The 21290-nt window shown below is 37.7% G+C and overlaps 3 protein-coding genes across 3 annotated transcripts; 1 reads left to right on the forward strand and 2 right to left on the reverse strand.

The window, feature by feature from the left end:
• Positions 1-558: 558 nt before the first annotated feature.
• On the forward strand, positions 559-2962 carry LOC137720898 (alpha-L-fucosidase 1-like). The gene is made up of 3 exons (XM_068460020.1): positions 559-1350; positions 1463-1702; positions 2245-2962. The coding sequence occupies exons 1-3, from the start codon at positions 809-811 to the stop codon at positions 2936-2938; spliced, it is 1476 nt and encodes a 491-aa protein (XP_068316121.1). The 5' UTR covers positions 559-808; the 3' UTR covers positions 2939-2962.
• Positions 2963-4637: 1675 nt separating this feature from the next.
• LOC137721564 (pentatricopeptide repeat-containing protein At5g66520-like) lies at positions 4638-6434 on the reverse strand. Its single transcript, XM_068460659.1, has one exon. It carries the CDS (start codon positions 6395-6397, stop codon positions 4838-4840), a length of 1560 nt encoding a protein of 519 aa, XP_068316760.1. The 5' UTR covers positions 6398-6434; the 3' UTR covers positions 4638-4837.
• An 11021-nt stretch (positions 6435-17455) lies between these two features.
• Positions 17456-19910, reverse strand: LOC137719627 (cytochrome P450 704C1-like). Its single transcript, XM_068458668.1, has 6 exons — positions 19602-19910; positions 19274-19489; positions 18585-18878; positions 18135-18455; positions 17789-17992; positions 17456-17638 (listed from the first exon to the last, which is right to left on the reverse strand). The coding sequence occupies exons 1-6, from the start codon at positions 19908-19910 to the stop codon at positions 17456-17458; spliced, it is 1527 nt and encodes a 508-aa protein (XP_068314769.1).
• Positions 19911-21290: the final 1380 nt, after the last annotated feature.

Below are 21290 nucleotides of genomic sequence, written 5' to 3' on the forward strand. Positions count from 1 at the left end.
CGATCCTTCGCCTATGCACTCGGACCAAAAGGCAAGAAATCCGTGAACGATTGCATCACATGCAACAACAATTGCAAAGATAAAGTGAAGAAAACAAAAATTCATGCAGACAAAGGTTGCTTGGTGTCATGCATGTTTGGCTTTATTTATTGGGAGAATATTCTCTTACATTACATGTGTTTGGTCCCTCTATTCCCACTTCTAAATAATTCACTTTTCGTGAAGAATTATTAGTTGTTGTTGTTGCTTTCGCATTTCTCCATCAATCTCTCCATGCTTGGTCCTCATCTACATCCTTTTTAAATGTGTTCATCTGTTTATAAATGATTTTCTCGGATATTTTCCCTTGGATGTTTTTTATTGATGTATGCTTGTTTAGTTGTTTTCATTTGGTTGGGTTTGTTTAGATTGTTTTCACTTTTTAACTTCGAAAATAACAAGTTTGAGCTGAGCTAAGTTGGTTAAACCAAAACAATGTATTCACATGCGCTCAAGTTCGAATCTCCCTCTTCATAGTTTAAATTGAATTAGAAAACTGCTCGAATAGAAAAAGAAACCTTAAATAGTAAATACTCTAGCAATTATAATGTACATGCAAGAGTTTCAACAAGAAACAAAACCAAAATTGTGCAAATTAAGTAACATAAACCCAAAAAGATAAAAATAAAAGAAAAAGAAGTGAGATAAGCCCTATGAGGCCAATTTCAACTTCTGGGATTTATTGTGGTTACAAAATTTCCAGTCCTATTTAAACGGTGCTAAATAGACAACAAAGAAAAGAACTCAACAGGCCAAGGCCATTATAATTATGGCTAAAATATGGTGCTCTTTGTGGATAATCACATGCCTTCAACTGTGCACTATCACCTTCTCCAAGCTTGAGCTAGTCCCAACACCTCCACTGCCAATCCTGCCCCTTCCCACATACGCCCAGCTCAAATGGCAGCAAAGGGAGATCATCATGTTCCTCCACTTCGGAGTGAACACATTCACCAACTCCGAATGGGGAACGGGGCACGAAAGCCCCGGAATATTCAACCCAGTCGGTCTTGACGCCAACCAATGGGCCAGAACAGCGTCGGACTCTGGCATATCACTGATGATACTGACTGCCAAACACCACGATGGGTTTTGCTTATGGCCTTCGAAGTACACGGATCACTCCGTGGCAAATAGTCCTTGGCGAAATGGTCACGGGGATGTTGTGCATGAACTGGTTGATGCAGCAAATCCCCGTGGGATTGATGTAGGGCTCTATCTCTCACCATGGGATAGACATGATCGGAGATACGGGCATGAGATTGCCTACAACCAGTACTACTTAGCTCAACTGCAAGAGCTCCTAAGCAGGTAAGGCCCCGGTGCATTGATCAACTGACGTAACTCATGTTTGTTACAGAATATTAACTTTAATAGTTAAGAATACTAAACTTCTATTGATTTTTGTTTTTATTGTTGACAGGTATGGGGGTGTGAAAGAGATTTGGTTTGATGGGAATAAGGGGAAGAATGCCCCAAACATGTCCTATTATTTCACAGATTGGTTCTCCATGGTGAAGGAGTTGCAGAGCTCCATTAACATATTTTCGGATGCTGGTCCGGATGTTAGATGGGTTGGAAATGAGCAAGGGTTTGCCGGGAGTACGTGTTGGTCCACCATTAATCGGACCTCGCTATCAATTGGCAATGCAAGCATTGAAGAGTGAGTACCATTTTTTTTATTTTCTAGTTCACGGAAATTACTTTTCTTCTCTTTGTAATAAGTTCCCATCATTTTGGTTTATCTTGTTTTATATTTGTCTTTTTCCCAGACAATGCAATATTCTGAACAACTCTAGTTTACGAAAAAGTAGATGTAATTGAATGCAAGACGACTGATACGCTGTCTTAATCAACTGTCCTAACCCACACCTGTCATTTGGTTTTGTTTAAGATGGAAGTGTATATGCTGGCGAGCACTGCCTAACTTACTAGCTTAATCCACCTCTGTCATTTTATTTTGTTTAAGATGGAGTGTTTTGTAGATTGCGAAACTCTTAGCATTAAAGATTAATTGAAGTTGTAGCTAGTTTAGTGATGGATGGTAAGTTAGAATTAGGGTAGATTCAGGATTCGATTCATTTCGATATATTTGGCTTAACGTGTGTACAGGGACACCGGTTGATTGATTGGTGTTATTGTAGGAAAGTGACCTCTCTTAAATCTTAATCTACCACCTAACTGATGTCTTATAATTGAATGAAGTTACCTCAACAAGGGCGATCCAAAAGGGACGGATTGGTTGCCGGCAGAGTGCGACGTTTCGATCCGAGATGGATGGTTTTGGCATAAATCAGAGTCACCCAAGAGGCTAAGCAAGCTACTTGAAATTTACTACAACTCGGTGGGGAGAAATTGTGTGCTGCTACTCAATGTGCCTCCTAATCCGACTGGTCTCATAGCCAACGAAGATGTTAAAAGACTAAGAGAATTCAGAAGTGCAATCGACACAATATTTTCTACCAATTTAGCCGAGAAATGTTCTATTAAAGTTAGTAGCCAAAGAGGAGGCAAAGGAGGAGGTTTTGGACCTGAAAATATGCTAGACAATGACCATTTGTGGACATATTGGGCTCCAAGGGATGATGGAAAGGAGAACCATTGGATTGAATTTAGAAGCACAGGATCAGATGAAGGGCTGAGATTCAATGTGATTCGGATCCAGGAGGCGATCGGGCTTGGTCAGAGGATCAAACGGCACGATATTTACGTGGACGGTAAAAGAGTGGCAAATGGAACCACAGTAGGGCACAAGAGGCTTCACAGACTTGGAGGGGGAATTGTACATGGCAAAATTGTAAGAATAAAAATTGGAGATTCAAGAGGGCTGCCCTTAATTTCTTCCATTGGCCTGCATTTTGATCCCTTTTGGCACCCAATTGGGCAGCCATCGCAATAAAAATAGGGCTAAAACAATAAAAAATAAAATTGTAGGCTCCGAGAATTTCCTTTCGTTTTTTTATGCCTTTTCTGCATCTGTTGTCTGAAAGGGCTCTGTTTTTTTATAGCCAGCTGACCGGATTAAGATTCTCTTCTCTTCTCTTTCTATTCCTTATCATTTCCTCCTTTCATATTCTTTTATTTTGTCTTTCTCTTGTTATGAAAAATTAATATAAGATGTTGACGTGTCTCAACCGTGACCGTTCAAATAGAAGGGAAGAGAAAAAAAGAAGGGAGAGAATCCTACTCCCAATGGACCATGCTCTGCGTTTTCTGTAGACCAAGACAAAATTAAGGCACGTTTTCCAACAGTAATCGACTTCCTAAGTTCGTTTTGATTCCTTAACAACACATACGAAGAAATCACAGTTTGACACAGGCAAAAATATTATTCTACACTCCAAACTTTTTATATTAAAAAAGCAAAATACACTTGTGAGGAGTGTATAATGATTTTTGAAGTGTCAATAACATTTCCCGAAAACAATAAAGAAAAGCTTGTGCGCAAGTCTCAAGTTGTGGTTAGTAGTTGAGCTTTTTTTTTGTCAAAGGTTCAATTATTAGTAGTTAAGCAGGACCGATTACTTTCAAAAAAGGAGCCCGTATTTTCCATTTTGGACGACATTATTGATGGAGACGCATTACCTGCAACCTACAATACCGAATGCGAGTTCGGTAATGATTACTTTCTTAGAAATATAGTCAGAAACTTCGGTTGGGCTAGTTTACAAGGATAGGTTTCACCGCATGAGATAAAAAAGTTGTGTTTAACTTTTTGTGATGATTTGGTCAGGGTGTCCTATCCAAGTTTTTCTCTGAGACTTGAATGAGGCATGTTCTTAAAAGGCGAGTATAGAAGTAAAGAAGGAAACATTTGCTTATGCCATTGATGATACCATAAGTAAAGTGTACATAAATTGTATAGTGATGACACTGATGAGGAGCAAGTGAGCAACACACTGCATACAGTAGAGTTAAGTAGTAAACTAAATACCACAATATTTTAGAAGAATGCACATAAAGGCCCCCATCAACGTGCAGGGTGACCATCGTCCTGCAGTTGACGCTTTATCCTCATCACTTAGCTTGAATATGAAGCTGTCTAAACGCACAGCAGAAAATATCTTCATCTCCCTATAACTGAATTTCTTTCGGATACAAATTCTTGAACTCTCCGGCGTAGAATCACAAAATCTCTTTAGTATTTTGCATTCCTGTGTTCAAAGGATGTGCGAAGGATATGAATGCAATCAATATTTTCCTTCTTACTTGGAAGGCTGTGAATTTGAAAGGGCTTTCTTGATGCAAATGGCCATCTTCGTTGAGCCATCTATCTGGCCGGAACCACTTCTGCATCGTCACCCAATAGATATTTCGTCGAGCCATCCCCACTTTTGACACTAAATCCATCTGACCAAGTATCATCCGACAAGTCTTCGCATCCTATGATAGCATCCGACAGTTGGCTGCAAGCTTTGTATTCCACGGTGAGCACAACACACATTGGCTGGCCAAATTGCTGTGGCACATGCCCTCACCCCATAACTATTGCTTGGCAACAAGATACAATGAAATAATTTCATGAGCAACTGAGGACAAATTTCGAGTTCAGATTTTGGCTACCTGCCAAATAAAGTAAGAATCACGTGGTGATTAGAGCGTACCTCGGGAAAATTCTTCCAGCAACTGAGTTCATTCCATAAGCAAAATTAAAGTTCTCATCCGTAAGAAAGATTTCTTTTGTAAACAAATAGACCACCATATACTGAATTTTTATCTCTCATTACAGTGATTCCCTGAAGCATGTGTCTTTGTCTCTAGATATATCGTTATTCAACTGATTCAAGATCCACAATAATCACTCCATTTCGACGTTTGGTGATCCTCTCACGGAGAATTCAAGAACAAACCCATTGATTTCAATCATGCTACAGCCCGGGACTTCCTTTTTTACACCTCTTTCTTTCATTAATGACTTGATTCTCTTTACGTCATTAAATCTACAAGCTTTGGCATATATATCGCACAAGTTCACATAAAATGCATGGTTCAGAGGCTCCAAATCAATTAAATACTGTGCCACCCTTGCCCCTAACTCCACCTTTCCATGTATTTGACAGCCTCCAAGTAATGCACCCCAAACAAATGTGTCTGGTTTCATTGGCATACTTCTTATACACTGTTCTGCCTCTTCAATCAGCCCGGCACGGCTGAGTATATCAACCATGCAAGCATAGTGATAGAGCTGTGGTTCAATTAAGTAAACATGCTTCATTGCATCAAAACACCAGCGACCTTTCTCTACAAAACCAGAATGAGCACAAGCTGAAAATAGCGCAACAAATGTCACATGGTTCGGCTTCACCCCGGTCGTTTCCATCTGTTTAAAAAGACCAAAAGCCTCATTACCAAACCCATGGAGAGCCATCACTGAAATCATAGCTGTCCATGCCAGGGTATCCTTCTTTGGCATTTCCTGGAATACCTCATATGCTTTGTCCACACATCCACACTTACCATACATGTCAACCAGCGCTGTCCCGATAACCACATCACTGTCCAAACCACTTCTCCTCAGATACCCATGAACCCATATCCCATGATCAATTGCACCAAGATGAGCACAGGCTGCTAGTACACTAGCAACTGTAATCTTATCCGGTCTAACTATATCACCACCGGTGATCTGCATTTCATGAAAAAGTTCCAAGGCCTCCTTTGGTCGTCCACCTTGAACAAACCCTGTGATCACGGAATTCCAGGTAAAAATGTTTCTCTTCTTCATCTTCCGAAACAGCTTCAATGCCTCATCAAGACTCCCACTTTTCAAATACCCCTTAATCATCGAGTTCCAAGAGACAACATCCCTCCCCGGCGTTTCATCAAACAGTTTACGTGCACTACTCAAAAACCCGCACGCAGAATACATACTCATCAAAGAATTCTGAACAAAAATATCACTGTCCAACCCATACTTAACGGCTTGACCATGGATGCTCCTTCCTAAGCCGCCATCAACCCTGCTCGTGCATTCTTTCACAAGGAACGGAAAAGAGAGACAATTCGGCGAAATCCCATCACAGAGCATCTGCTTATACAGCAACAAGGACCCAAAAGAAAGAGCTTCATCCCTGCCGCCGATCTTTCTACACGCATATGCTCTGATCATGACGTTATACACGTAGAGATTCGGGTTCTCTATGGCTCGAAAAACATCGATGGCGTAGCCGTGAGAACCCGAATCAGAAATGGCCGAGAAGAAAAGGAGACGAGTAATGAGAAAATTTTGGTCATCTTTGGGTAAAAGTGGAGACTTTATGATTTGGGTATGGATTTGTTTAAGCTCTCTAATGTTCTTGCATTCATGGAGCAAGTGTAGTAGTGTGCTTCTAGCACTTGCCATTTGGGTTTCAATCATCCTCTCTAAATACAGAGAGTTCTAAATTTGGGCGCGAGGCTCTCCTTGTGTTAACATGCTTTTTCTGAATAAAAAAAAGGGAAGCAGCGGCGGGCCTACGATTTGAACCTGGGGTTCCTATTGTCAAAAAAAAAAAGTTTTTTTAAATAAGAATAGCACAAAGCGTGTAAAAAAAAAAAAAAAAAAAAAAGTTTATTCACTTAGTGGGTTTGTTATGCATATGTCAATAGATATCGGCATATGCCGAAGTAATTTAATGAGTTATATAGAGAACATGTCAAGTACTATCAACGCAACATGTCGAGATATATCTTGCATGTATTACATCAAACTTTTAGTATGCAACATGTCAAGTACTATCAACGCAACATGTCGAGATATATCTTGCATGTATTACATCAAACTTTTAGTATGCACAAAAGGGACGCGTACCAAACATTAGGAGGGTCATAAGAAGACCTTCACATGTATATTTTCAGACTCAAGTGGTCTTAGGACCACCTTGGTCCCTATTTCCATCCAACCCTTCGTATAAGTGTTGTAGCCTATTTTATCTGACAATGGTGAGGGGGTAGGCGGCAAGGAGAAGAAAGAGAGAGAGATGTGTTTGTAGAATTGTAGGGGAATGTGTGTGTTATCCCTCCCACATAGAGCCTTTATTTATAGTAGTAAAAGGAGATAAGATAATCTTTCATGCCCAAGGAATACAATATGTAATAGGAAATGATAACTAGAATCCAATCTAATCTAGGATTTACACAATCACACTTAAACAAGGAAAGTTTACAACACTTCCCCTTGAGTGTGTAAATACTCAAGGTAGATTTAGCATCATGCAGAAGTTGAGGAAGTCGACTCGTCGGCACTGATTCTAAGGAACAACGCTTATTTTCAATAAGGTAGAAACTTGCATAAGTAAATGAGTCTCACTTAAAAACCCTAAGGCTATGGCAAAAACCTGAGGAGAGACAAAATCCATAGTTTAAGGAAAAATGCGTGAGAAATGCAAAGTCAAAAGAAACGTCTACAGGACGTCATCAGGGATATGACCAGCCCAAGGTCGGTGCCTCGTTAAAACCTAGTTAGTTAGCAAAAATCCAGTGGAAAAAATGCTCCTAATCGTAAAGGAAAAGAGTACATTAAGATCAAGCAAGTATCTTCAGGATACTCCCCCCTGAGTTTGACACAGTTTCAAAGAGAAAGAACAATGTTACAACTCAGAAAGTTTACGTATACTAATACCATGAACAAGCTTCTGAAACGTCGTCTTCAGCAGTGATTTGGTGAAGAGGTCCGCCAGATTGTCTTGTGAACAGATTTGTGTGACTTCAATCTTCTAATGCTCTTATTGTTGATGTGAAAAAAAAAAACTTCGGCGCAATGTGCTTAGTGTTGTCTCATTTGATGTAACCCTTCTTGAGCTGTTCGATGCATGCTATGTTGTCTTCAAAGATTGTCGTCGGGACATCAACAGCGGGATAAAGATCGCAGGAGCTTCGAATATGGCCCACTACTACTCTCAACCAAAAACATTCCTGAGTTACTTCATGTAAGACGAGAATTTCAGCATGGTTAAAAAAAGTGGCAACTAAGGTCTGTTTAGTTTACCTCCAAGAGATTGCGGTGCCTCCAACAGTAAAGACATAACCCGTTTGAGAACACGCCTTGTGCGGATCAGATAAGTATCATGCGTCAGCATAACCAACAAGGCAAGAATCAACTCGAGAAGCAGAGGGTGCGGCATCACTTGATGATCCATAGGGATAAAACAAGCCCAAATCCGTAGTACCCTTAAGGTAATGAAAGATGTCTTTCACACCAATCTAGTATCTGCGTGTAGGTGCATTATTGTATCTTGCCAAAAGATTAACAGCAAAGGAGATGTCGGGTCTAGTGCATTGAGTTAAGCACAATAAAGCACCTATCACACTTAGATAAGGAACTTCAGGCTCCAAAATCTATTCATCATCCTTATTCAGACGGAAGGGATCTCGTTTTGCATCTAGCAATCAAACAACCATAGGAGTACTCGAAGGCTTCACTTTATCCTCATTAAAGTGGCGTAACACATTTTGGGTGTAGTTCGATTAATGTACTAGAATTTCATCCGAACAATGCTCTATCTCAAGACCGAGACAGTATTGAGTCTGACCTAAATCTTTCATCTCAAATTCCGACTTCAGGAGTTCCGATAAGGTTCTTGTCATCGACATATACTGCAACAATCGTAAATCTGAAATGTGACTTCTTAATGAACACATAAGGGCATAGTTTGTTGTTCACATATCCTTGACTAGTCAAATATTCACTCAGACAATTATATCACATTTTTCCAGATTACTTTAAATCGTAGAGTGAACGCCTCCGTCAAATTGAGAGCTTGTATTGGGGTTTGGAAATATTTGAACCAGTCAATGTAAGTTCTTCAGGAACTTTCATATAAATTTTCATATCAAGATCCCCATAGAGATTTGTAGTTACTACGTCCATCAGCTGTATACTTATTTTTTCGGAAACTACCAAATTGATAAAGTAGCGAAAAGTAATCACATCCATAACAGGTGAATAAGTTTTGTCATAGTTAATCCAGCAGCATTGTGAGAAGCCTTGTGCAACAAGATGAGCTTTGTAATGCACAATATCGTTATTTTCATTACGTTTCCAAACGAAAACCCACTTGTAGCCAACGGGCTTCACATATGGAAGAGTAGGAGTTACATGTCCAAACACCTTACGTTTCGCAAGTGAATCGAGTTCGACTTAGATTGCTTGTTCCCAGTTTGACCAATCAGTTCTACGTCGACATTCATCAACGGAATACGGTTCAATGTCATCGCTCAACAAGATCTCAGTAGCTACTGCAAATGCTATTGCATCGTTGACAATCATCTCATTTCTACGCCACACATCATATAAGCTAACATAATAGACCGGAATCTCACGATTCTTGAGAGGATGATTCGTCTCTTCAATGACGCTTTCCATAATCTAGAATTTCCTCATGAGTTGGATATAATAAATAAGCGATAGTCGGATTCATGGTAGGCTCTTCAGGACCTTGTGCCATGGATTTCCTCTTTCGAGGGTGTGAATCCTTTGAACCAAGAGGTCTGCCACACTTTTGTATAGGGGCAGATGATTGGCTAGCCGCTAATGTATGTGGATCACCAAGATTGGGGTCCCGGGTTTCCAGGAGGGAAGTCTGTCGTACATTTGGCACATCCATCTTTGCATGTGTATTCGTAGCTGGAGTATGTGATCTTGTCACACACGCAAGATCGGTGAAAACATCTGGCATACTTTGAGCTATGCTCTGGAGATCTAATATGCGATGCATTTCAGTTTCAGACTGAGCAGTGCGGGGATCTAAATGAGACAAAGTGGGGGTCGTCCATAATAATTTGTGTTGTTCTTCAGGAACGTTGACGTTGTAATCTCCCCTTAACGACGAGAAGTCTGTCTCATAGAAGTGACAATCTGTGAAACGAGCGGTAAACAGATCGCCTGTCAAAGGTTCTAAGTAACGAATAATCAAAAGAAAATCATATCCGATATAAATTCCCATCATTCGCTGAGGCCCCATTTTTGTACGTAAGGGCGGCGAGATTGGCACATATACCGCATAACCAAAAACGTGCAGATGCGATATATCGGGTTTATATCCGGTAACCAACTAAAGGGCACTAAATGGTTATGTCTCAACAAGCCTCAGGCGGACCAACTTTGTTGTGTGCAATATTGCATGGCCCCAAGCAGCGATCAGGAGCTTGGTACTTATGACCAACGATTGATCAATCATTTGTAAGCGTTTAATGAAAACCTCTGCCAGGCCGTTCTAGGTGTGAACATGGGGTACGAGATGTTCAACTTCAACCCTAACAGACATGCAATAGTCATCAAAAGTTTTAGATGTGAATTCTCTAGCATTATCTAATTGAATAGATTTGATTAGATAATCAGGGTGGTGAGCCCTGAGCTTGATAACCTGAGCCAACAGTTTGGAGAATGTAGTATTCCTTGTGGATAACAAGCACACGTGTGACCAACGTGTGGAAGCGTCAACCAAAACCATAAACATAAAGTATCTAAATGGTCCGCAGGGAAGGTAAATCAGTCCACAAATGTCCCCCTGAATCCGTTGTACAAAAATGGAAGGATTCGAACGAATCTTGTCATAAGAAGGCCTAGTAATAAGATTTCCCATTGAATATGTTTGACATGAGATTCCTTGGATCGAACCTAAACTTCAGGTTAGTGGATGCCCGTGTGATGATTTAAGGATATGGCGCATCATTATTCGTCTAGGATGTCCCAAATGATCATGCCAAAATGTAATTTCGTGCGCAAACCCAGTAGTAGGGCCAGCCACATAGTGGCATTCTATGGGGCGTATGGTGGTAGTATACAGACCACTTGGGATACGCTCAATCTTCTCTAGAATACGCTTCTGGCCATATTCTTAGGAAGTTATGCACATAAATTCAACTCTATTTCCTACGTGAGTTTCGGCGTGGTAATTGTTATCTCTAATATCCTTTAAAATTAATAGTGTTCTTCCGAAACGTGGAGAATAGAGTGTCTCATAAATGGTCAAGATTGTACCATTGGACAACATTATATATGCCTTACCGTATCCTTCTATCAAGTTGGATGGGCCTGAGAGGGTTGTCAGAGGTGCATTCTTAGGTATGAAGTTAGTGAAATACATACGTTCACGCAAAACTGTGTGCGTGATTGCACTATCTGCCAAACAACTAACCTCCCTACTAGTCATACCTAGAATGAACAATTAATTTAAAGCAGTCACATGCATAAAAGTTCTAAAACCAAATATCAATTCAAAATAATTTCCTTTATTCAATTTCCTTTATTCAAGGATGGTAATTAATTAAAACTTAATATCCAAAAACAATCACCAACAAATAATCCAAACATAAAGAAAAATTGTTCAAAAATCAACCAAAAATAAAATAGGGGTTATGCCACTAGGTGGAATTCGGCCCCATTGTGCAATTTTAACTAACTAAAATTGTTTATGTCTAAGATTCTAATCTTCCATAAGGGTGGTATCCTCTTGAAAGTCAAAAACCTCCATCTTTGTAGTCTCTAGTTCGTCCACTTGCACTAAGTTTGATTCAAACTTCTTACGACGAGAATAATATTTATCTACAACCTTCTTGGGAGCTCGGCAAACCCGGGACCAATGGTCCGTTGAACCATAGCGATAGCATATATCCACATCCATGGTTTCAAGTGCTTTGCCCTTATTCTTAAAGTTCGGGGCCTTGGGAGCAAAGTTTGAGTGCTTATGGGCTTTGTTTCCACCCTTTGATGGGCCTTGATTCTGTTGACCTTTGCAGGGTGGCTTCTGGCCGCCCCTACCACACCTCTTTTGGCATTTTGGGCATTGGTTTGTGCTATAATATGCTTTAGGCACAGCAGTCGCCCCAGTAGGTCGAGCTTGATGATTCTTCATCAACAGTTAGTTCTGCTTTTCAGCGAGAAGTAAAACAGAGATCAAATCTGAGAACTTAGTGAACTTCTAAGCTCTACATTGTTGTTGCATGACAATATTAGAAGCAAAGAAAGTCAAATAGGTCTTCTATGTCAAAGTTTCGTTACAAAACTTGAGAAGTGATTGGATTCGACAAACTTCAGAATTATATTCATTCATAGACTTAAATTCTTAGAAGCGCAAATGCTGTCAGTCATGTCTTGCTTCAAGCAAGAATATGTCCTTTTGGTGATCAAAACGATCAGCCAAAGCGACCCATAGTGCACGTGGATCCTCCTCAGCAAGATATTCAGTTTGTAGAGCGTCATGAATATGTCTTCGAATGAAGATCATAACAGTGTCTTTTTCAGCTTCGCCAACATGGTTGTCCGTTTCTTCTTCAAAGACGGGACGCAAGTTCTTTGTAGTGAAGTGGAGCTTCACATCTTGGACCCACTTAAGGTAGTTCCTTCCAGAGACCTCTAAAGCGGTGAAGTCGAGTTTGTTCAAATTCGACATGTTCCTATCACAAAATAGATGGACAAGATGTGCTGAGTGTAATGGAGAAAAATCAATACATTCACATAGGAGTAGAATATACAGGTTCTAATAGACATGTATTAGTTTAATTTTGCATGAAAAAACTTCGGCTTTTCATGGGTGATGTTTTTAAAGAAAACTTCAGATTTTCAAATAAGACATGTTTATAAGAAACTTCAGGTTTCAAAATAATTATGAACTTCAAGTTCATATGTTCCTACATATAAACACAAATATACACAAAAATATGTAACAAAAATATGCAAAATATATACTTGTTCATAGAAAAAATATGCAAAAATATGAACTTCAGGCTTACCTCAAAACTGCAGTTGAACCAATTATATAACATAAAATGAATTTTTTTGGTCCAACTATAAATTTTGGTAGGTTAGATGTTAGATTAGCCACCGACAGGATTTGAACTCACACTATCATGCAAGGGCTCAATACCTTTCCCCCACTGTAGGAAAGAACTACATGCATATATCATGAAATGATTCAATTGTGTGATATTGTAAGTTAGAATATAGTGATGTGAGTTTAGTTACTTTAGTATTTGTGTTGGAGTTTTGAGACTCCTTGTCCCACATCGAGGAACATAGGCTTTCCAAGGACCTTTATATATGTTTTGTCTTCTACACTAGTAGTTAGGATTTGGACAAGGGCCTTGGGCCTTGGGCCTTGGAAGTTAAAATTAATTAGATTCATTAATTTTAATTTTGGATTAAGTTTTTTAATAAACATATTAATTAAAAAACGTTTTGATTAAGAGACACAACTTTTAGAAAGAGTTGTGTATTTTCAAATACGTTCAACATATATTTGAAAGGGTGTAAACCAACCTATATATTTGTAATCTTAGTTTCCAAATAGAATCATCTTTTCTTCCTCCTTCTCTTCCGCAGAAAATTTCCATAGAGTAAACACACAAAACAATTCGTTAGAATTCTATAATCCAGTGCAGGTTGTAGAATTAGGTAGTTGTATCCTGGTCGAGCAGACGTTGTAGAACCACAAGCACAAGAGTGGGACGGAAATACTGTTCAAATGACATAACTTTTGCGCTAGCTCTACCTGTGGTTAATCAAGTTAGTACTATTTTAATTCTTGTATTTATTTTTGTATTTCATTATGTATAGTAAGTATTTTTTGTTAATAAAGTATTAAAATTTCAAGTTCTGTTATTTCTATTATTTTTATTTATTTCTTAATTGTTCTCTAACAATTTGTGATGAACTATATTATAAGAATCAAACTCATCAACTCACTGATCATACTCAACAATTGTAAAAACGTTTAATAAACTCAAATATTCCAAGTCATTGGATGAGTAATTATCAACGCAAATGCTGGACTTGAGTGAGCAGGGCCTTCCCAAATGTGTGGACAACATCAGGCATAACCAACTGATAAAGTAACTGAAACACGAATAAGGACCCAACTGTAATTAATTATCAATTAAAGCATGGTTTAATTGATTAATTGGTTTAATTGATTAATTATAAGGAAATATGACTGGCCTGGGCAGAGTAGGATTATCTCCTCTCTTTTTTTTTCCCTCCCATTCCCTTTCCTACTATATGAATGGTCACGGTTAAGTCACGTCAACATCTTATATTAATTTTTTATAGAAAGATAAAGACAAAATAGAGAATATGAGAGGAGGAGATGGAAAAAGAAGGGGAGCCGGCCTGGGCTGACAACTTCTTTTCTAAAAATAAAAAATACTAGATATGTTTTCATCTGTATTTTTCAACGGAGTTTAGATTTAGATTAGGATGCCAAAGATGTTTGAGACACAAAGGATGGTATCTTATTTTTCTCTCCCACTCTTTTAGCATAGGGTTTAAACATGATTATCTTTGTATATAGTGATTAGGCCACGAGATGGGAGAGAGAGCGTTATTGTGTTTTTTTTTTCTTTTTTATTTACAAAGAGAGGGACAACTAATGGCAAGCTACGATTATCCACCCTCTTCGGGCCTGAAGAGGTTATGGGGAATTTCATTCTACCTGTGATCACAGTCAACCAAACTCACAAACTCAGAGCATCGAACTCGAGACCTCCCATATTTTTTGTTTATTGAGGAACCCTAGTTTGCACCCTTACCATTGGGCCACAAGATGGGAGATGGAAAGCGTTATTGTGTTCTTTTGGCTAATGTCCATAATTCAAGTCTAACGTGACTGGTAACAACCAAGCTCTCAAATAATCAATGTAAGGTAGAACTCATAAAAGCTGACCAGCTTTTCCAAATGTGAAGATCTATTATCCAAATTTGATAGATTTTGAAAGCTGCCCATCGCAAAATATATTATTCAAAATTAGAATTGAGGCAATCAATATTTTGTGTTTTAAGAAAATGTCAATAAAGAGAAATATTGGGATGGAGTATTGACCTTAGTTGGCGAGGCAAATTATGTTTTTGTCTTGGTTGAACGGAAGAACTTATTCAATTGACTCGTGCTAGCAAATGAAATGACTACTTACCTATGTTAAAATATAAAATTATTTGGTGACTTAAACCAAATTTTATGTTCCGAAAAATAGGAGAAGTGGAAAAGATACAACCCTATCGAACTATTAACTCAAACAATTTACGCTCTAATGACGACGTACAAACATGATCATGTGTTTATATATGAGGATGCTTGCATAGCTTATAAATAAACCACGTAAGAGTGCTCGCCATTGTGTCTCTTCCGGCAGCAATGAGACAAGGGATCAAGTCTCTCAAGTATTTCGGATCGGTCTCTTGAGATTCCAAAAGCCTTGAAATGATGTATCCTTTCCTTAACTGCCAATATTGCCAATCATCCACACTACTTAATTAATTAATCATTTGATCTGGAATTAATTTGTTGAAAAAATTTGTCATTTAGTACTATGGTTTAGTGGTTCGATTCTCACCAAAGACAAATTTGAACCACATTATTACTAGTTTACTCTCTCATCCCATGGTGTACATAATATCGTTTGTTAAAAAATAAATAAAAATAAAAATAAAAATAAAAATAAAAAACAAATGAAAAAAGGTAAACGATTTTGGGGGCCTTTAGTTTTGGTGGATGGCCATAGGCACATGGTTTGGTGACATAGCAGCGAGAACGGGGATCAGAATTCAGAAGTGGTCCAAAAGACTAGGACATTAATAATGAGAAGCGATCGGCATGGTTACTAAAAATATGAAAAATTTTATTTGAACTCTTATAATTTTTTTTTTTATATTTAAATTATTTTTAATTAAAAATAATATCTCTAAATTCAAATTTACTATCTAATTTACCCTCACAAACTCAATTCAACATGTAAATTTATCTTTACATCCATTTAGAAGAAAAAATTTCCAATTAAATAATTTTTAATTAAAGACCTGATATCTTTTTAATCCCAAATTGAATAAAATCCCAAATTGCATAAACATAAAACAGTATGGCGTGCTTTCATTAATGTAATACAACATTACGTCGTAGTTGATGTAGTACAATACTATGACATATAGGAATTAATAGAATTTCTTGAGATGATGTGCCCCGTTACTAGAGTTGCGTACATCACTTTGGCTCCAATGTCTGCTGCTGTTGATTTGTTTGTACTTTGGTGTTTGTGTGTTACTTGCTGCCTCCTAATGAACCAATTTTCAATTATTCCATGATCTAAGGTAAGTGATAGCAAACCACATGATTTACTTTCGTAAGTGGTAGCGAACCCTTTTTTCTTTAGGTTAGCCCTAGATTTTCAACCATGTTGATGGAGTGCATTCGAGGAAACCAAATTGGTAGGGGAGGCTTCGCCACCATTTACACATTGAAACACAATAACTCATCTTTTCAACTTTCAGCGTTGATGGTTGTAAATTGAAATTTAAAAACCCATCTTCTCAACTCTAAAAAAAAATTGAAATCAACCGAAAAAAAAAATTGCACAAATCAATTCATACATTTGTTGGAGGATTTAAAACTTCAAAATCACCATCCACCAATAAAAATAATAAAAAGCATGTTTTCTCTATAAGAGCTCTTAGGATTTTAGCTGGAATGAACGTAGGATAAACATTGCATGAAGCTAGGGTTTAACAATTGGGTATGAGTTTATTGATAAATTTTAGTTTTATTGTTAATCCTACCGTGTATCTGATGGTAATTATGCAATAGATAAGAAAGACAATTCACATTTAAAATTTAAGTTGAGTATAAAAAGATGTTATATGGGTTCAAATAACTAAAAAATAAAAGCTAAAATAAAAAGTTGGTTTCTTAAAATCATGACTTTGAGTACTAATTTTACAAGAATAGTAAGAATTAAAATTCTTGATGAGTTTAAAAGAAAAAAAGAAAAAAAGAAAAAAAGAAAAAAAACTAAATTTCTGTTATGAGCTAGGACAAAATGTATTCTGTTGGAGTTTTAATTGGGTATTTCAAAATATTACCGATGTTTGACATCTATAGATTTATTGTGGCATCTTAATTCTCTGTTAATGATATTAAAGATGACTCCAATCAAGATCCAATTCTACGACAAAACTAAATTTCCTCACTCCACAACTAATAGGAAGGAAATTTTCTCCTAGTCAGATGATCATTATTTTTTTCTTTTTGTTTACAAATACCCAATAATTCAAAATTTAAATGAAAACAAAAATATCATATATTGCAAAATTAATTTTTTATAACCAAAATGACTTTGTGAATGTAACCAGCACTGTAGTTTTTTTTTTTTTTTTTTTTTAATTTATTGTGATATAACGATTGAGTATATAATCATAGGACTTACAATTATGATCATCAAATACGTAAAGAAGGCTTCATTGTAATAACTCTTTTTTATTTATCAAATACAATAGTATTCTCTCATATATTAGGCAGATGCATGTGGTTCAATATTCTAATTGATAGATTGTTGAGTTTTCACTCATGTGTTTCTGGTTCGAAACCACTCTCCTCATAAACTATTCTAATAATAATAATAATTTTAAAAAGATAAATTGCATGGGGAACGAAAATATGTTTAAGGCATCTAATTAAGGTCTTGGAGAAGCATGCACATAAAGTCCCCCGTCTATATGGAGGCTGATTTTGGTCAAGTAATGGGCCACTTTCTTCTCTTCACTCAGCTTGAATTTGTAGCACCCTAAAAGCACGGCACAAATGAGCTTTGTCTGCCTATAGGCAAAGTCCTTTCCTATACAAATTCTTGGCCCCGCCTGTGTACGAGAATGACAAGTGTAAATATATATATATATATATGTCAAAATTCTTCAGAAATAAGATCATCCTTTGTGCATGCGTTTTAATAAAATGTAACATGTCTAATGGTGATCAAAATCATATCAACATGTTTGTTTCTTACGTACATTAAAAGCTGTGAATTTGAAAGGGCTTTCTTGCTGGAAAAGACCATTTTCGTTGAGCCATCTCTCTGGCCGAAATTCTTTTGCATCATCACCCCACAGATATTTCATCCTGCCCATTCCGTAAACATGGTATCCCACAAAATTGCCTTTTTTGACGCTAAATCCATCTGGCCAAGTATCATCAGCTAAACAAACTTTTGCGTTCTACATATGACGGCACGCATTGCGTATATTAACTTATTATATACTTAAAAAGTAACACATAACGATTCAAATACAGAAAAGTGAGGAAGTATTTGAAGTATTCGTGCATGCATTTTAATTTAGATGATAAATACTAAATTACCAATGGAACTGCAGGGTAGAGCCTGAGTGTCTCAGACAAAGCTGCATGTAGATACTGCATTTTTTCAAGAGCTTCTTCAGTAAGGCTGGCAGCAACCTCATCAATGCATGAACTATCTTCCAGATTTGTTGCCTCTCTAACTTCTTGTGCAACCTTTTCTTGTATATGAGGATGCTTGCATAGCATATAAATAAACCACGTAAGAGTGCTAGCCGTTGTGTCTTTTCCGGCAGAAATGAGACAAAGGATCAAGTCTCTCAAGTACTTCGGATCGGTCTCTTGAGATTCCAAAAGCCTTGAAATGATGTCTTCTTTCTTTAACTGCCAATATTGCCAATCATCCACACTACTAACTTTATTATTCATTTACAATAATACTACTTATACTAAATTAATTACTCATTCTGGAATTAATATAACAAATCATGGAGTGGAAGGTTAATTACTCACTGCCAGTAGCTCATCTTCTGATGAATTATCTGTTTCAATCTTTATTTTGATTAAGTTATAAACAAATTGATCTATCACTTTGATATTCTTCCTTAGCAGTGCTTCTGATCCAATGTTTAAGAACCTTTTGATCTTCCACGAGAAATCAACATAACGATAGATGGTCATTTCATTTGCTACATCAAAAGCATGGGCAAACCGAGTACCTTCTTCATTTGTTCCATCCATGGTGTCTAGTTCAATTCCAAGCAGAATCTTGACGATTGAGTCTAAGGTTGCTTTCATAAACAATTCCTTCGTCCCAAAAAGAAAACGCCAAGAATTATATATATGTGTTGTATTTATATACAAGAATTAGGAACCTTATTCAAGGATCATTTTTACAAAACTTAACCGAATCTCAAAATCATTTAGTCAATAAATAGACGTACACAAGGTTTTAAAAGACGAATGTTCGTAATGATAATCAAATGGTCAAACGATTTTGGATTTTAATGATTTTTTTTTTACAAGGTTGATTCTTGGATGGAGATCTAAAAACTAAATGGTTTCAGTTATTTAACCCTCACTGCAGAGTGCTCCAGGTTTTGCTACAGTATCGTGGGATCTCCTTATGAAACTCCTCATATGTACAAGGAATTAATTCTAATCATGCTATAAATGTTATTATTGAAACATGGCAAACTTACTTGGATCTCCATTGCTTTGTTGCAGGTTGCAGCTTCAGAAATTATCCGTGCAAGTTTTACTGCATTGGTTTTGAAGACTGTACTGCTGAAGTCTTTCACAATTTTGGTTGTTAATTCATTGCTCGATACCTTTTTTTGATGCAACCATTTTTCTCCGTCCACAGCAAAGATCCCGTCTCCTAAAAGATCTGACAAAATGCCGTAGTGGTACCAACCCTGCAGCAGGTCAGGAATTGGGACTTCTGTTATTAGATAACTAAGGTAATTAACTAACATAAATATTTTCCTTATATATAGAATCATTAAGATGTTCACCCTTCAAATGTACCTTGCCGTAGTTTGCAAAGTTTGTTTTGAGGATGTATTCAACATTTGCAGGATCCGTGGTGACAACGTAATCTATGAGCACATTGTACGCCCTGTAAGTTTTGTGTTTGTGTTCAAACTCGGTCATGTAATGGTGCAGCCTAGGGAAGTTGACGAGGGTGTTTAAGAAATTTGTGACGACAGGATGGTATCTCTTTTTCTTCTCAGCACCCAACCTTCTAGCACGGGATCTTATCACAAGCACAGTTAAAATTACAACCGCTAAACTCATTGCTATGAGAGGAGGTAAGGGAAAGGAAAGAACATCCATGGCAGTCGGGAGGATGGTGAAGAACGTACCTGCAGAAACACTTTGTAGTACCTATATTAATATATAGAAGAGTACTGCTGTAAAATCCTGTGAAGTGTGTGGATGCCTCCGCGGTAGAACGGAACAAGATTGACGCAGTTAGTGGAAAGCAAGGCCGGTGAGTTTTTGTTTGCAACACATCTTTTCTATCGTTTAGCATGAGCATCTCCAACAATGCTAGCTATTTTTTTTATTAATTATCCATCCCCTACAGTATTTTATTATTTCGACTTTTCACACTCTTTCCGTTTACCTATTTTTGGGTCTCTATCTCGCTCACCTCTCCTCCTTTCCTTTCGCCGGGTTGGAATCAATCCAAAGATCGTGGACTCCCAATTGCCACCACCAGAAATCCCGTCTCTCTTCCTTTCCTTTCTCCCACCTGAAATCAATCAAAAATCGAAGAGCCATCTCTCTCTTCATCCTATCTTAAACGAGTTGTTTCATCGCAACTCTAATTTTGCTGAGGTGGGAATCGATACGAACGGAATAGAGGAGAGTGCTTGTCGATCGAGTTCAGAGAGAGAGCTGAGAGGGGGAAGCGATGGAGGAAGGAGAGAGAAGGGTTTAATATTATTGTAAGTTTAACTTGTGTTAAATTCTCTCTCCATTTGGTGTTGGATTTTGTTGAGAATAAGTCTCACATTGATAGGAGGAGGGACTTTGTATGGACTTATAAGAGGTTGGGCTACTTCTCATATTGCCAATTGGTTTTATGGTGGAACCTCAACTTCTTCATGGTATCAGAGCAGGTTGTCCCATGTGTGAAGCCAAACGGCCACATGCGGTCCATGTCACCCCGTTTTGTTGTCCACTTGTTGAGAATGGATCTCACATTGATGGGAGGAGGGACCTTGCATGGGCTTATAAAAGGTTGGACTACTCTCAATATTGTCAATTAGTTTTATAGTGGAACCTCAACTACTCCCCATATTGCCAATTGGTTTTATAGTGGAACCTCAACTTCTTCAAATTTAACCAGCAACAGTCCATTTTGCTAGTATAAACCAGAGGATAGCTAGCCCCTTGTTGGTGGGAGGAGGAATAGAATTTAAAAGGGTAAAAAGTCAAAGAAAAAATGTAGACATCCATTCAAGATCTAAGTTCAGGGTTTGCAAGAAGATTATGTGAACTACCCGAAATATACAAATGAGGATTTGGACTAACCAAAATATTTGAAGGAGGATTTGAACAAACAGTCTTATTTGAAGGAGGATTTAAGCATCGTTTCTTGTTATAACGCTCTATTACATAAATGTATAATGAGCAAAATTCTAAAAGACGCTAACTGCTAATTAGACAACGGACATGACTTAACGCTTAGGTTGGACTAGACGGATT

The sequence above is a fragment of the Pyrus communis genome, chromosome 16 (assembly GCF_963583255.1).
Source record: "Pyrus communis chromosome 16, drPyrComm1.1, whole genome shotgun sequence".
In the NCBI taxonomy this organism is placed as follows: Eukaryota; Viridiplantae; Streptophyta; class Magnoliopsida; order Rosales; family Rosaceae; genus Pyrus; species Pyrus communis.

What these genes read in the sequence shown, in the direction of transcription:
- LOC137720898 (XM_068460020.1), top strand. Translation starts at nt 809, where the DNA reads ATGGCTAAAATATGGTGCTCTTTGTGGATAATCACATGCCTTCAACTG. An exon ending in CTGCAAGAGCTCCTAAGCAG is followed by an intron (nt 1,351 to 1,462) that starts GTAAGGCCCCGG and finishes TATTGTTGACAG; the next exon opens with GTATGGGGGTGTGAAAGAGA. An exon ending in GGCAATGCAAGCATTGAAGA is followed by an intron (nt 1,703 to 2,244) that starts GTGAGTACCATT and finishes AATTGAATGAAG; the next exon opens with TTACCTCAACAAGGGCGATC.
- LOC137721564 (XM_068460659.1), bottom strand. Translation starts at nt 6,397, where the DNA reads ATGATTGAAACCCAAATGGCAAGTGCTAGAAGCACACTACTACACTTG.
- LOC137719627 (XM_068458668.1), bottom strand. Translation starts at nt 19,910, where the DNA reads ATGGATGTTCTTTCCTTTCCCTTACCTCCTCTCATAGCAATGAGTTTA. An exon ending in ACTTTGCAAACTACGGCAAG is followed by an intron (nt 19,490 to 19,601) that starts GTACATTTGAAG and finishes GACCTGCTGCAG; the next exon opens with GGTTGGTACCACTACGGCAT. An exon ending in TCTACCCTGCAGTTCCATTG is followed by an intron (nt 17,993 to 18,134) that starts GTAATTTAGTAT and finishes CGTCATATGTAG; the next exon opens with AACGCAAAAGTTTGTTTAGC.